The 15916-nt window shown below is 42.9% G+C and overlaps 2 protein-coding genes across 27 annotated transcripts in view; one reads left to right on the top strand and one right to left on the bottom strand.

Moving 5' to 3' along the window:
• Positions 1–15916, bottom strand: part of OPTN (optineurin) — a 37912-nt gene that overhangs the window by 19109 nt on the left and 2887 nt on the right. For 14 of the 26 annotated variants that reach the window (XM_055296610.2, XM_063610113.1, XM_063610106.1 and 11 more), the window contains 5 exons: positions 9909–10060; positions 9232–9408; positions 8046–8248; positions 5892–6074; positions 2051–2124 (listed from right to left, as the gene is read on the bottom strand). In XM_055296610.2, the coding sequence (XP_055152585.1) occupies positions 2051–2124; positions 5892–6074; positions 8046–8248; positions 9232–9397 (626 nt within the window). In that variant the 5' untranslated portion in view covers positions 9398–9408; positions 9909–10060. The remainder of the gene's footprint in view (positions 1–2050; positions 2125–5891; positions 6075–8045; positions 8249–9231; positions 9409–9908; positions 10061–15916) is intronic. The other 12 variants (XM_063610108.1, XM_063610105.1, XM_055296609.2 and 9 more) reach the window with 1 other exon arrangement.
• LOC129491907 (small nuclear ribonucleoprotein G-like) lies at positions 13774–14110 on the top strand. The gene has a single exon (XM_055296614.2). It carries the CDS (start codon positions 13774–13776, stop codon positions 13960–13962), a length of 189 nt encoding a protein of 62 aa, XP_055152589.2. The 3' UTR covers positions 13963–14110.

Raw genomic sequence — 15916 nt, forward strand, 5'->3', positions numbered from 1 at the left:
TTTTAAAAATAGCCATGTGGCTTAAAAGAGGAAGCGGTCTTTGCATCTGGATATGAACGATGAGGAAGTGGCTTTGATCTTTCAACCAGGGCTTTTTTATTTCCCACTACTTCCAGGAACGTCTTTAAATATTAAAAAGCAATTTGGGGGAAACGTGAAGAATTTTTAGCCAAAAACGGGAATTACTTTCGTTTATGCCAATTACTCTGTTTGACGAAAGAATATTATCTAATACTTACTTTCTTCCTTATACAAGGGCTTAGAAACATAATGGAAGACAATTTTTTTCACGTTTTGTAAGTCAATCTATATGCACATTCGTCAAGTTATACAAAGAAGGTTTTAAAAATCTATGAGATGGCTGGGCACAGTGGCTCACGCCTGTAATCCCAGCACTTTGGGAGGCTGAGACGGGCGGATCACCAGAGGTCAGGAGTTCGAGATCAGCCTGGTCAACATAGTGAAACCCTGTCTCTATTAAAAACACAAAAAGTTGGCCGGGCGCAGTGGCTCACGCCTGTAATCCCAGCACTTTGGGAGGCCGAGGCGGGCGGATCATGAGGTCAGGAGATCGAGACCATCCTGGCTAACACGGTGAAACCCCGTCTCTACTAAAAATCCAAAAAATTAGCCGGGCGTGGTGGCGGGCGACTGTAGTCCCAGCTACTTGGGAGGCTGAGGCAGGAGAATGGCGTGAACCCCGGGGGGCGGAGCCTGCAGTGAGCCGGCCGAGATCTCGCCACTGCACTCCAGCCTGGGTGAAAGAGCGAGACTCCTCAAAAAAAAAAAAAAAAAAAAAAAAAAAGACACAAAAAGTTAGCTGGGCGTGGTGGCGGCCACCTGTAATCCCAGCTACTCAGAAGGCTGAGGCAGGAGAATTGCTTGTACCCGGGAGGCGGACGTTGCAGTGAGGTGAGATTGCACCACTTCACTCCAGCCTTGGTGGCAGAGTGAAACTCCATCTCAAGAAAAAAAAAAAAAAAAAAAAAAAAAATCTATAAGAGATCCCGGCGGGGCGCAGTGGCTCACGCCTGTAATCCCAGCACTTTGGGAGTCCGAGGCAGGTGGATCACGAGGTCAGGAGATGGAGACCATCCTAGCTAACACGGTGAAACCCTATCTCTACTAAAAATACAAAGTTAGCTGGGCGTGGTGGCGGACGCCTGTAGTTCCAGCTACTCGGGAGGCTGAGGCAGGAGAATGGCGTGAACCCAGGAGGCGGAGCTTGCAGTGAGCCAAGATCACACCACTGCACTCCAGCCTGGGCAACAGAGCAAGACTCCGTCTCAAAAAAAAAAAAAAAAAAAAAGAGAGATCCTTAGAATTCTTTTCAGACAATCATCTCTTGAATAGATGATTACAGGAGTAAGCAGCTTGCAGAAGGCGAGCTAGCAGTCTCCTTGGTGAGCACTGCTTGTGAGAGTCACGAGGTTCAGGCGCTCAGTTCTAGGTCTGCCTCCCTCCCCAAGGCCGTGCCACTATTTAAGATGTCTGTTTCCTCACATCTACATAGGACAGGTACACTTGAGACTCCACAGGTAAGAAATCTGGGCACTTTCAGGCAACGCCCACAACGACTGAGAGTGCTATCGGTCATTGTTACAAAAGATGTTCCAGTATTGGTCATGCTAGCTTATAACCGGGACGTAGGAGGGAAAAGAAAATGAAAATATTTCACTTATGGAAGCTGGGCAGGCTGGTCTGGGTCAAATGGCACTGGGGAACCAATGAGCAAACATGTCTTTGATTAAGAACAAATCATTGACTTGACTGAGAACCAGTTTGCTTTCACTGTTCATCTGCTGGAGGTGAGACACCACCAGAACAGAGCAGTCAGTGTGAGCCAAACAGGAACCAGACAGTTTTTAATCTTTGCCAGTTTGAGCTGCAACATTAAATAGCATTCAAATCAAATATTCTTGAAAGATCCTGGTATAAATCATAAAGAAGTTACTTCCGCAGGTCACTACATTTGACCTCCAGTGACAAGCACCCAGTGACAAGCCTGCCCAGCCTGTCTGCCTGACAGCCCGAGTCTTCCTTCACATACGTGCCACTGGAGACTGTTCTTGTGGGCCCAGGACTATGCTTGATTTCTTTTAGTGACCCTTCTGCTTCTCCTTCCTGTAAAAACAGAAATGCAAGGGATTTAACACAATATGTCTGCAAGACAAATTCTTTGTCAAAAGAAAAAAAAGACAAAAGATGAATTTTTGTGACATGCAACCCAAAGAACCTTCCAAACATTCAGATGTGCACTGTTTAAACTGGGTGGCTCAAATGCAATGGAAACGTACCCTCCCCTCACCTGGCACACCCTGTCGGGATTATAAATACCCCAGCTAAGGCGTGAAGGTCAGTTTCCTCTGGCCATACACATTCTACCTGACTCTGTAAACATGAAAGCTTATCTGCTCCTCTCTTTCCTTGGCAGTTCCCTCTTTCTCAAGGTTAAGGTCATACAGAGCTGGTGACAACTCCACATATCCTTCCTTTAAAATGCAAAATGCTATAACTCACCGAGGTAAAGTTAAAAAAGAGGCAGTTTCTGTGAATGAGATTCACAAAGCACCATCTTGGCCAAGTTGGTTCCCATTAGAAATGTGTATGCACCGCACGTCAGTTAGGGAACAAGATAGTCTAAGACCCACAGGATTTGAAAGACATTTATATTCCAGTAAGCTCCCAGGGAAAATCTTCAAAAATGCATAAAGATGGTTCTAGATATATATGTATAAATATATATTTATATATAGAAATATAGATATATATTATAATATATAAATATATAATGTTATATATATACATTATATATAAATATTATATATTTATATATAATGTATATATATAACATTATATATTTATATATAATGTATATATATAACATTATATATTTATATAATAGTTATATATATAACATTATATATTTATATATAATATTATTTATAATATTATATATAAATTTATATGTACATACATATTATATGTATGTATACATATTTATATGTAATGTTATATATAACATTACATATAAATATGTTATGTTATATATGTAATTATATATTAATTGTATAATATATTATACAATTATATAATTGTATATGTTCTGTATTATTAGAGAATATATTATATATATTCATTATATAATATATAGATATATCTATTATAAAAAATATAGATACATATATGTGTATATATTATACAATTATATAATGTATAATATATTCTATATTCTATATTATAGAATATATTATATATATTCATTATATAATATAAATATAGATATATCTATTATAAAAAACATAGATACATATATTTTTTCTCTGCTTGGGGCCATGGGGGTTCTAGATATTTTTGATATTTCTTCCTAAATCTTGGGCAGTGCTTTCCAGTTCACAGAAGAAACGCATGCAAAACATGTTTACACTAAAAATAACTGTCACTCATCTGACAGGGGAATGAGATGCTAACCATGCACCCTGAAGGAAGAAGCTTCATTTGGAAACTTCTCATATGCTGTTGGGTTTCCTGCAGCTTATCGGTTATTGACAGAAGGGTAAGGTTCTTTGGTTAAACTTCTGTCTCAGTCATCTTTGATCACTTGCAGAAAAGGTACTCTGGCAAAATACGCTTTTCGATTGACATTTTAATTGTCTTGGTTTTGGCCACTAAAATGTATGAGGGGGCATGGATGGCAGGGTTATTCGGAGCTGTTTCCTAACTCTACTGCAGCAAATAAATCAGAAAGCAAAGACAGTCAGACATTCATATTTCAGATATAACCAGTAGGTGAGCTTTTTTGCAAGTTGCTACCCACTCCTCCTGACTTATCTACAATGTACATTTTTCTCTTCCAGGGACACAATATTTTTCTTTTCTTTTTTTTTAAATTTGAAGACAGAGTTTTGCTCTGTCACCCAGGCTGGAGTGTAGTGGCACAATCATGGCACAATGCAGCCTCTCAAACTCCCGGGTTCAAGTGATCCTCCTGCCTCAGCCTCCTGTGTAGCTGGGAGTACAGGCGTGTGCCAACATACCTAGCTAACTTTTTGTACTTTTTTTTTTTTTTTATACTTTAAGTTTTTTAAGTTTTAGGGTACATGTGCAATCATTAAAAAGTCAGGAAACAACAGGTGCTGGAGAGGATGTGGAGAAATAGGAACACTTTTACACTGTTGGTGGGACTGTAAACTAGTTCAACCGTTGTGGAAGTCAGTGTGGCGATTCCTCAGGGATCTAGAACTAGAAATACCATTTGACCCAGCTATCCCATTACTGGGTATATACCCAAAGGATTATAAATCATGCTGCTATAAAGACACGTGCACACGTATGTTTACTGTGGCACTATTCACAGTAGCAAAGACTTGGAACCAACCTAAATGTTCAACAACGATAGACTGGATTAAGAAAATGTGGCACATATACACCATGGAATACTATGCAGCCATAAAAAATGATGAGTTCATGTCCTTTGTAGGGACACGGATGAAACTGGAAACCATCATTCTCAGCAAACTATCGCGAGGACAAAAAACCAAACACGCATGTTCTCACTCATAGGTGGGAATTGAACGATGAGAACACATGGACACAGGAAGGGGAACATCACACACTGGGGACTGTACTTTTTTTTTATGTACACACAGGGTTTCGCCAGGTTGCCCAGGTTGGTCTTGAACTCCTGGGCTCCAGTGATCCTGTCTCCTCAGCCTCCCAAAGTGCTGGGGTTATAGGCGTGAGCCACTACACCTGGCCAGTCCCTTTTCTTGTATCAGATATGTACTCTGACTCATCGAAAGTGACCATCTATACTACAAAGGATTTTATCCTTGTCTATCTTTCTCCCTATCTAATCTTTATTAGTGGCAATGAAGGAGAGGCCCCCACCGGGTACATCGACCTGCTCTGCTCTTTAATAGGGCTGCCCCTATGCCCAGGCACAGTTGTAACGGATGCTTCTCAAGAGCTTAGGGCCCCCTCGCTTAGCCCACTTCATTTGGGGTTGCAGAGAAATTTGATTTTCATAGCAATGGCTTCAAACTCAGTTCTCAGAGGCTCCTGAGTAGCTGCTTTTGAAAGGGAAGGAAAAGCCAGGACACTCCCTCAACCTACAACCAGAGCAGTTCTGCTCTTTCTTTTCTCCTCTTCTTCTTTTTAATATATCAGGGTTCCTCATACCACTTTGTTTGAAAAGAGGGTCCTGTTGGCCAGGCGCGGTGGCTCATGCCTGTCATCCCAGCACTTTGGGAGGCCGAGGCGGGTGGATCACTTGAGGCCAGGAGTTTGAGACCAGCCTGGCCAACATGGCAAAAGCCTGTCTTTTTTATTAAAAATACAAAAAATTAGCCGGGTGTGATGGCATGCGCTTGTAGTCCCAGCTACTTGGGAGGTTGAGGCACGAGAATCTCTTGAACCCCGGAGGCAGAGGGTGCAGTGAGCCGAGATCGCATCACTGCACTCCAGCCTGGAGGCAGAGTGAGACTGTCTCAAAACAAAAAAGAGGGTTCTGTTGTTAAAATATGTTTGCGGCTCCCTTAAGTGAACTGCGGAATACAGCTTTGAGACGTAGTTTGAAAAATGACAGAAAGTTCATGCTCATGTGGGTTTTTTCCTTTTCTGGTCACAAAAATGTTCAGTTTGCCAGGACATGATGAAAAAAAAAAGACTACAGCTTTCATCACAAAAGGTAATTAATATTTTTCCATTTTAGCTATGATAACCCTTACATGCATTATGCTATACTTAGAAAATGAGAGCCAATTTATCTTTGCTACACTGGAATTTCCTCAATCCTTGGCTTGTGTTGACAAGAAAAAGTGGTATTTGTTTCATGTTTCCAGGTGAGGCTTTATAGTTTGCTCATAACAAAAATAAAACCCAAAACTCACAGCCATCCTAATTTCAACAAAGGAATCTTCTGAGGAGCCGCTGGAGTTCAGCTTGAGCTGCAGTTCAGATACGATGCCCAACAGGTCTGCCTTCTCTGCTTGTAGCCTCACCACCTGGGTCCTTAGCTGGTCCTTTTCCTGCTCCGCTTCTGCCCTGGGAAGCCTGGAGTCATCAGTGGGGTCCTGGAGATGACAACGAGTAAAGTGAATGAACAGATCAAACTAAGGCCAGGCACCATGGGCTCATGCCCGTAATTGAAGAGCTTTGGGAGGCTGAAGCGGGAGGATCCCTTGAGGCCAGGATTTCGAGACCAGCCTGGGCAACATAGCAAGACCCCCATCTTTACAAAAAATTTAATAATTAGCCAGGTGTAGTGGCACACACCTGTAGTCCCCATTACTTGGGAGGCTGATGCAGGAAGATTGCCTGAGCCCAGGAGATCAAGACTGCCAAGGCCCTGTCTCCAAAAAAAAAAACAAAAAAAGTCAAGCGAGGCGCGGTGGCTCACGCCTGTAATCCCAGCACTTTGGGAGGCTGAGGTGGGCGGATCATGAAGGTCAGGAGATGGAGACCATCCTGGCTAACACAGTGAAACCCCGTCTCTACTAAAAATATAAAAAGATTAGCTGGGCGTGGCAGTGGGTGCCTATAGTCCCAGCTTCTCAGGAGGCTGAGGCAGGAGAATGGTGTGAACCTGGGAGGCAGGGCTTGCAGTGAGCCGAGATTATGCCACTGTACTCCAGCCTGGGCAACAGAGCGAGACTCCATCTCAAAAAAAAAAAAAAAAAGTCAAAATAACAAATACAAATCAAACTAAGGACCTGGCCATGAGACTCAATTACCCCCACACCTACTGACAAGGAAGTTTCTCAACACCTTTATGCCCTGTGCTTTAATGTAGAAAATTCCAGCTTTTACCTGACATTTTTTTTTTCCAGACAGAGTCTCACTCTGTCGCCCATTGGAGTGCAATGGCTCAATCTCAGCTCACTGCATCCTCTGCCTCTCCGGTTCAAGCAATTCTCCTGCCTCAGCCTCCCAAGTAGCTGGGACTATAGGCGCCCACTACCATGCCCGGCTAATTTTTGTATTTTTAGTAGAGATGGGGTTTTGCCATGTTGGCCAGGCTGGTCTCAAACTCCTGACCTCAGGTGATCTGCCCACCCTAGCCTCCCAAAGTGCTGGGATTATAGGCGTGAGCCACCATGCCTAGCCCATGATTTATTTTGACATAACATTTAAAATGGAAATTTTTACATTATTTTATTGTATCCAAATAATCAAAATTTAAAGTAACTTCATGACAAGAAAGAAAGCCTTCCTTGCCATGCTGGAATAATCTGATATTATAGAAATAATCAACCACACTTTGGCAACAGTGGACTTATAAGCTGTTGTCTAAAATTCCAGAAAGGAAGGAAGAAAAGTTCCCACCACCCAACCTCCTGCCCTTTTCCTCCCATCAATGCCCACCCACACCCCTTCTCCCCACACTTGGCATGGACAGCAGAGGCCTCCGTAACAAACCACGCCCAGTGGGGATTTCAAACGTGTTCTGGGTTGTGTCATTACTAACGTCTTTGACATCCACTCCCAGGTATGAGCACATTTTTCCAGGTTCTTTGGGTCAAGAAAAATGTGTCTCTCTCTTTTCATCTGTGGCGATGCGATAGCCTCCTACCACATGACATTTTCCAAAACATTTTTAAAAAGGAAAATGTAGAGTGAATAATCTCCATTTTAGACTGAGAGAACAGACAAGGTCAACAAGTAAAAATTCTGAGTAATGGGTTTTTCAAACATATTTTTTATATCAAAGACAGAAACTAAAAACAATTGTTGGTTCTAGGCAGAGGCCCATCTGCACCATCTATAATGAATACAATACAATGATTTATAACCTTACTGTTCTTTTGCCTACAATCAATATGGTCAAAGCTTTACAAATTTCTTTCCTCTAAAAGAGATTATCCATGACCCTTAATAGGGCAACCAATCTTTTCAGCAAAAGCACTTCTTCCAAGACCAGGCAAAACACCAATCCAGACTGAACCATGAAAGGTTTTGATCTAGGAGTCCAGACACGTAAGATTCTACTGCAAATGTCAAGGGGAAAAAAAAAAAAAAACATCACGGTGGATCGGTGTGCTCACCTCAGATGACTTTTCTGATTTCCCTTTTAGTTTTCCAAGCTCTTCCTTCAGTTTCTCATTCTCATGACTCAAGGCCATTAGACGCTCTTTGGCTTCTTTGCTCTGTATCTCAAAAAACTGGCGTTCTTCCTTCTGTTTCTCTGTCCAGGCCGAAAGCTCCTCAAATCTCCCTTTCATGGCTTGATTATTTAGCTTCATGGCTTCTGCAGGAGGTTCAGAGTGATGGAGTCACACACCAGGAAAGTGGACTTGATTTGATGAACCAAATCTCCCTCTAGTCCACTTGACCACATGGCTCTGAACTGAAAGATGCCATGCTTAGCCTCGGCCCAAGGGTCAGCAGCAAAACGATGAAGTGGTTTTTGCTTACAGAAAAGACTAGTGGGATGAACATCATTTCTAGTCCTTAAAAGTCCCAAGAAAATAAAGTTGATTTGGGTACTGCCACTACAGCACAAATATCTAAATATCTATCGTTACTAGGAACTAAGGAAGTTCTTACTACTCCTAGATTCAAACACTGGTCCTGCCCAAAGCCATGGCTTGAGATACCAGGATGCTTTCTCTTAATAAGGTAATATTTAGGACTAACTCTGGAACCATAGCAGCCTTTCTTCCTTTTTCCTTTTTTTTTTGAGTCAGGGTCTCTCTCTGTCATCCAGGCTGAAGTGCAGTGGCACGATCACGGCTCACTGCAGCTCCAACTTCCCAGGCTCAAGCAATCCTCCAACCTCAGCCTCCCCAGTAGCTAGGACCAGAGGCGTGCACCATCACGCCCAGCTTTTTTTTTTTTTTTTTAATTTTTTTGTAGAGATCAGGTCTTGCCATCTTGCCCAGGCTGGTCTTGAACTCCTATACTCAAGCAATCCTTCTGCCTCAGCCTCCCAAAGTGCTGGAATTACAGGCATGAGCCACCACGCCCAGTCTCTTTTTCCTTTTGAATGGGCTAAATATCATTATGCTACTTCCATGAGATACACAAACAGTTTTTATTTTTACCTGTTTCCAAAAGTAAAAATCAGAACAGATTTAGCCTTGCCACAAGCTAAATCCTGTGCTTCCCCACCCGCTACCACCTATGGAAACGGGGAGAAGAAGGGAGGTCACCACCAAGCCTTAGTGCAAAGGGATGGCATTTGTTGAAGGCCCGGGATGAATGGGGCATGCAGGGGCTGGCTCTGCTCACCTTTCAGCTGGTGGTTCTCGGTCAGGAGCTCTTTCATCTGCTGCAGCAGCTCCTCCGGGGTGAACGTGTCCAGGTTTGGGTGGGCCAGATGTGGGGGTCCATTTCCTGTGCTTTCACTGGGGCTGTCCCCCTTTTCAGTGAGGCAGCTGAGAGGTTGATGGGACATTGCAGAAGTTCCTGTGGAAAAGTCACCCGTTGAAAATAGAGCTGTCCCCCGCCCCACAAGGGGTCCCCAGGAGTCCCACAAACCCATTGGCGATTGCTAATATTTACTCCAAAAGTTGCCCACTTTCTCTCCAGTTACATTTTGAACATTTTTGATTCTTCCTTTTAAACAAAAAAGGTATATGTAGCTTCAGAAAAGTGTGTGTGTGTGTGTGTGTGCGTGTGTGCGTGTGTGTGTATGGGTGTATAAAAGGGTACAAAAAAATGAGGATTTGGGAAATGGTGGAGGGAGATGAGGGTATGACATCATGATGATCAGGATATATGTAGACATGGGCAAAGCATCATGAAAAATACTTCCCATGCAAATCTTCAAATTCAAATCTACTTATTTCAAGTGAATTGCATGGTAAGTGAATTATATCTCAAAAAAGCTGTTTTAAAAACTATATTTTGTTTACTGTATTTTTGGTTAAGAAGAAAGGGAGAATTAACATTCTTTGAATGCTTACTATGTGCAGACTCAGCACACCAGGCCTGTCACTGACTAATCTTCATTAACGCTGAACCAGGCAGCTGTTTTATAGGTGAGGAAGTTGGGTTTACAGAGGCGTACAGCTCATCCAAGGCCAGGAAGTGGCACCACCAGGTATCAAAGCCACACCTTGTAAAACAACAAAGTTATACTACTGAGTACTTAGGCTTTAATATTCTATTTTTCGATGCATGCTGAAAAGACTAAGATATCTTTAGGTATTGCATGGTCTGAAAGTTCTTTACATGTATCACTTTGTTTTGTAGAGGCATCCATGTGGACATAGAAATGCAGGACAAATGAGTAAATCCCCACTCTGCTTCTGTGTTACCAACCACCCAGGCAAACATGTTCAGCACAAATTTCCACCTTCACACTTGGTGAAAATGATGTATTTTCTTCAAGAGCTGATGGGGATAGATTATAAAGCAATACATAGCAAAGGCAACTCCTCCCCGCTGATGCTGTATACACATGGCCCACACACCCATTCCACAAAGGTCAAGAGTGGCCAAAGTCCAGAGAGATGCCTGAAAAAGCATATTATTACTTCCAGGATGTTTACTGTTAGAAGATTGTTTTTGAGCCGGGTGCGGGGGCTCACGCCTGTAATCCCAGCACTTTGGGAGGCTGAGGCGGGCGGATCACGAGGTCAGGAGATGGAGACCATCCTGGCTAACACGGTGAAACTCCGTCTCTACTAAAAAAATACAAAAAATTAGCCGAGCATGTTGGCAGGCGCCTGTAGTCCCAGCTACTCCGGAGGCTGAGGCAGGAGAATGGTGTGAACCCGGGAGGCGGAGCTTGCAGTGAGCCGAGATCGTGCCACTGCACTCCAGCATGGGCGACAGAGCGAGACTCTGTCTCAAAAAAAAAAAAAAAAAAAGATTGTTTTTGTTTTTTGAGAGTCTCTCTCTGTTGCCCAGGCTGGAGTGCAGTGGAGCGATCTCGGCTCACTGCAACCTCCACCTCCTGGGTTCAAGTGATTCTCCTGCCTCAACCTCCCAAGTAGCTGGGACTATAGGTGTGAGCCACCATGCCTGGCCAATTTCTGTATTTTTAGTAGAGACGGGGTTTCACCATGTTAGCCAGGCCGGTCTCGAACTCCTGACTTTAGGTGATCTGCTGGCCTCGGCCTCCAAAAATGCTGGGATTACAGGCATAAGCCACTGCTCCTGGACCTTAGAAAATAATTTTAAATCCATCTATCCAACAAATAGGTATTAAGCACCAATGTACACTATACAACTGTGATCAGGCAGAAAGCCACGGATGCACAAAAGGGGTGAAGAGAGAACTTGGAGGCGAGCATCCCATTTCTAACGGGGGAAAGGCACTGGTCTCAATGAGATCCATCAGCCACTCATGACTATGGAGCCTGTGTGACCCCTGAGTTGTGGAGAATCCATTACACATGATATCAGTCCCTGAAAGATAGAGGTAAGAGCACCGCCTGTTTCTGACATGTAACTGTGTCATAGTATCTATGTGTGCATTTAATAGCCATCAATTAAAATAAAACGCACCAATGTGGTGTTGCGTCCTTGGCCACAGGAGGCAATACCTTGGGCTTTCTGTAGATCTTCTGGAAGCAATACCTGGTAACCTCCTTTTGGTGCGAGGAACTTGTAGGTAATCAGAGACAGAGCTACCTACCACACTCTGTGACAGGACAGCCTGTGCCACTTCTTCCTACAAGAGCTAGCACCAAGAGGGGCATTCTCATATAGTCATGTAATGAGGGTGATGGCAATATTATGAAGCGGAAAACACTGATAAACCATAGGATTCATTTTTGAACCTTTTGTATCTATGTGTCACACACCCAAATTCACTTAGAAAACAGGTATAATGCAGAAATGTTCCATAGCTTAGCATTAGGTGACTAGAACAGACTGCTCTTCTTCTCACAAAAATAATCTGAATAGACCATCAGTTTCTAATTTTCCGTAAAATTCATTTTTTTGTACCCAGAATCATCTCATTAAAATAGGGTTTTACTGAGTAACAGTGTTCCTACCAATTTGCAGAGGAATACTAAAATTCTAGGTAACAGACCTAAAAGAGAAAATCCTTGTGATATGTATCATTTACTTGCCAACATTTAATTTTTCTTAGGTATTCAGTGATTATACTATATTTTGCAAAGGCCATGAAAATATTCAACAGATTTTTTTAAAGAAAGGATCTAAGCAGATTTTTAGAAATGTGTTTGGTTTCGGCCGGGCACAGTGGCTCACGCCTGTAATCCCAGCACTTTGGGAGGCCGAGGTGGGTGGATCACAAGGTCAGGAGATCAAGACCATCTTGGCTAACACGGTGAAACCCCGTCTCTACTAAAAAAATACAAAAAATTAGCCGGGCGCGGTGGCAGGCGCCTGTTGTCCTAGCTACTTGGGAGGCTGAGGCAGGAGAATGGCGTCAACCCGGGAGGCGGAGCTTGCAATGAGCAGAGATCTTGCCACTGCAGTCTAGCCTGGGCAAAAGAGCGAGACTCCGTGTCAAAAAAAAAAAAAAAAAGAAAAGAAATGTGTTTGGTTTCATCTTATTATATGCAAAAATTTCTCCCTTTTTTCTGAAAACGAAAGGAAGGGGAGGGGAGAAGAGAGGGGAGAAAAGAAAGAGATGTTTCTTTGAAAACTGTTAAGATTTTTTTCCTCAATAAACTTTTTTTTTTTCAGACAGAGTCTCACTTTGTTGCCCAGGCTGGAGTACAGTGGCACAATCTCAGCTCACTGCAACCTCTGCCTTTCAGATTCAAGTGATTCTCCTGCCTCAGCCTCCCAAGTAGCTGGGATCACAGGCATGTGCTACTACACCCGGCTAATTTTTGTATTTTTAGTAGAGACAGGGTTTTGCCAAGTTGGCCAGTCTGGTCTTGAACTCGTGACCTCAGGTGATCCACTCGTCTCGGCCTCCCAAAGTGCTGGAATTACAGGCTTGAGCCACTGTGCCCGGCCCCTCCGTGACCTTTTATACCTCCACCAAGCCTACAGATACCACCATAATAAAGTTAAAACTGATTCTAGTTATTACATCAGTGTTTCTGACTTCTCATGTAGCCCGGATTTTATAAGGATACGAGGAAAAAAGTGGGGTCGTGCTAAGGGAGGCCATAGAAAAAAACTTTTGTACCATTAGCCAGATGTGTGGCCTTGGGAAGTCACATGACCTCTAGTGGTATTTATTGACTCATCCAGCAAATGATAATCCTTATGTTGTTGCTTTCAGCTCAACAACTCTGTGAAAAATATTCTTTAGTTTCTAGAAAGACCACAATCTAAACCCCACCCTTCAATGCATATACAACAAGTATCACGGGCAGGCCAGTCACTCTCATGAATAGCTATACCTGTCCTAATGACAGCAAATTCTGTGATACTGTGTATTGTCAGAAAAAATATTTTGTAATTCAAATGTCATCAAACATAAGAAGTTAGCATAAATGGTAAATATAAGCATGTAAATACTTAATACCAAAATTTTACTAAAAGTAATTTAATTGATGCCGGGCGCAGTGCCTTATGCCTGTAATCCTAGCACTTTGGGAAGCCAAGGTGGGCAGATCACTTGAGGCCAGGAGTTTGAGATTAGCCCGGCCAACATGGTGAAATCCCATCTCTACTAAAAATACATAAATTAGCGGCAGAGCTCACGCGTCGGCGTGGTTACCGCCAGCAGCCACTGCACCTCCTTCTGGCTGACTCGCCTCCCAGTCCTGCGGTCGGACCCCTGGTCACCCCCACGCTGTCCCTCCTTCGTTCCTTGAAGACCTCGAATGCCACCTTTTGTTGAACATCTCGAATAGCATCATGTTCTAACCAGATGGCTAGATGGGATTTATGGACAAGAAGTTATCATTGAAATTAAATGGTGGCAGACATGTCCAAGGAATATTGCAGGGATTTGATCCCTTTATGAATCTTGTGATAGATGAATGTGTGGAGATGGCGACTAGTGGGCAACAGAACAATACTGGAATGGTGGTAATACGAGGAAATAGTATCATCACGTTAGAAGCCTTGGAATGAGTATAAAAAAATGGCTGTTCAGCAGAGAAAGCCATGTCCTCTCTCCATAGGGCCTGTTTTACTATGATGTAAAAGTTAGTTCATGTACATTTTCATATTAGACTTTTTGTTAAATAAATTTTTGTAATAGTAAAAAAAAAAAAAAAAATAGCTGGGTGTAGTGGTGCATGCCTGTAGCCCCAGCTACTCGGGAGCTGAGGCATGAGAATCGCTTGAACCTGGGAGGCAGAGGTTGCAGTCAGCTGAGATCATGGTACTGCACTCCAGCCTGGGTGACAGAGTGAGACCCTGTCTCACAAAAAAAAAAAAGAAAAAAAACCTAATTTAATTGATTTCAGATAACTCAAAGGGCACTTCATAATTCTTAGGTTATCTTAGGACATCACTATGAGCTATCACTGTGCAGTGCACATATGAAATATGTATCGGTGGAATGCCAGTTACAGAAAGCTTCGTTCTCTGTTTTTAACATCACCTTGAGCTACGTTCAACTGAGGAAAGACAGAGATACATTACATATCCTTGCACATGTCTTCGAAGGTTACAGAAACTGGAACTAAGCCATTTATTCTAATATTCTATCTAATAACAGAGTTTCCCATAATCAACTGACCTAGATGTGAAGTATGTTATTTCTAGGCAAAAGTGATATTTAATGATGGAAGCATGAATTAATTGAGCACAGGATTTGTCAAGATTCCACCAATGAGGAAGACTGAGGACTGCCTAGTAGGTGGATGGCCAAAAGCAAGTCCCCTAGATTTTATTCCCAGATCTGCTATCTCAATTGTGTATGTGTGTGTGTGTGTGTATATACATTTAAATTCCAGAGATCAAGTAATTATAGTAACGACTTGACCTTGTAAACATGAGCATACATCTGATTGCTGAGTTGGCCTTAGAAATGATCCAGACCAACATATTCAATGCAAGAATGTCTTGTCTGGTTTTGATGGCACATGATCCTATAGAGCAGGCTTGAGTATTTCAGTGATAGAGCACGAGTGCAGTGACCTTAGCAGGCACTGTCTGTTCCACTGTGGGATGGCTCTAGTGGTCAGAAAGTCGTAATGTGTCAAATGGTACCTGCCTTACACTGACTTCCCCCCAATGGACACTGGACACGGTATAAGGTTAGGTCCTTGGCCTGGTATGGCCAAGTCTTCAAATTTGCTAATGAAGTATTCATAGGTTCAATCCCTATGGGAGAAGTGAGTTTTAAACAGTGAAAACTTGCTTTTTGACCAGAGACAAGAGTTGGCTACTGGCAAATTCTATGAAGAGTTTGGGTTCACAAGGCGGGTAAGATTCTAACATTGCATTGACTAAACTCTTCACCACCCTGGAAAAAGAACTTAGAGTATGCATCCTACTAATGGGGTAAAAGCAGCCTCGTCATTACACACTAGAAGGGATATTGTGACTTTGTATTTTAGTAATATACAGAAAATGGCAGCAGCTTTAACCTAGCTCCCCAAGGCAGGAACCTGGGAGTGAGGCTTGATTCTTCCCAGCCCCCTTTTCCCCAAGTCTAATAGGTCACCAAATGCCATCACCTCTACCTCCTAAATATTTCTTTTTTCTTTTTTTTTTTTAATTAAGACTCAGTCTCACTCTGTCGCCCAGGCTAGAGTGCCGTGGCAAAATCTCGGCTCACTGCACCTCCGCCTCCCAGGTTCAAGCAATTCTCCCACCTCAGCCTCCCAAGTAGGTGGGATTACAGGCACATGCCACCATGCCCGGCTAATTTTTGTATTTTTAGTAGAGACAGGGTTTCGCCACATTAGCCAGGCTGGTCTTGAACTCCTGATCTCAAGTGATCCACCCACCTCGGCCTCCCAAAGTGCTGGGATTACAGGCATAAGCCACCACACCTGGCCCTCCTAAGTGTTTCTAAAATCCACTGCCTCCTCTCCATCCCCACAGGCTTAGTTCAGGCCCTTATCTTGTCTGT

Source organism: Symphalangus syndactylus, chromosome 10, assembly GCF_028878055.3.
Source record: "Symphalangus syndactylus isolate Jambi chromosome 10, NHGRI_mSymSyn1-v2.1_pri, whole genome shotgun sequence".
NCBI lineage: Eukaryota > Metazoa > Chordata > Mammalia > Primates > Hylobatidae > Symphalangus > Symphalangus syndactylus.

Coding starts and splice junctions, on each gene's coding strand:
- LOC129491907 (XM_055296614.2), top strand. CDS start 13,774: ATGGACAAGAAGTTATCATTGAAATTAAATGGTGGCAGACATGTCCAA.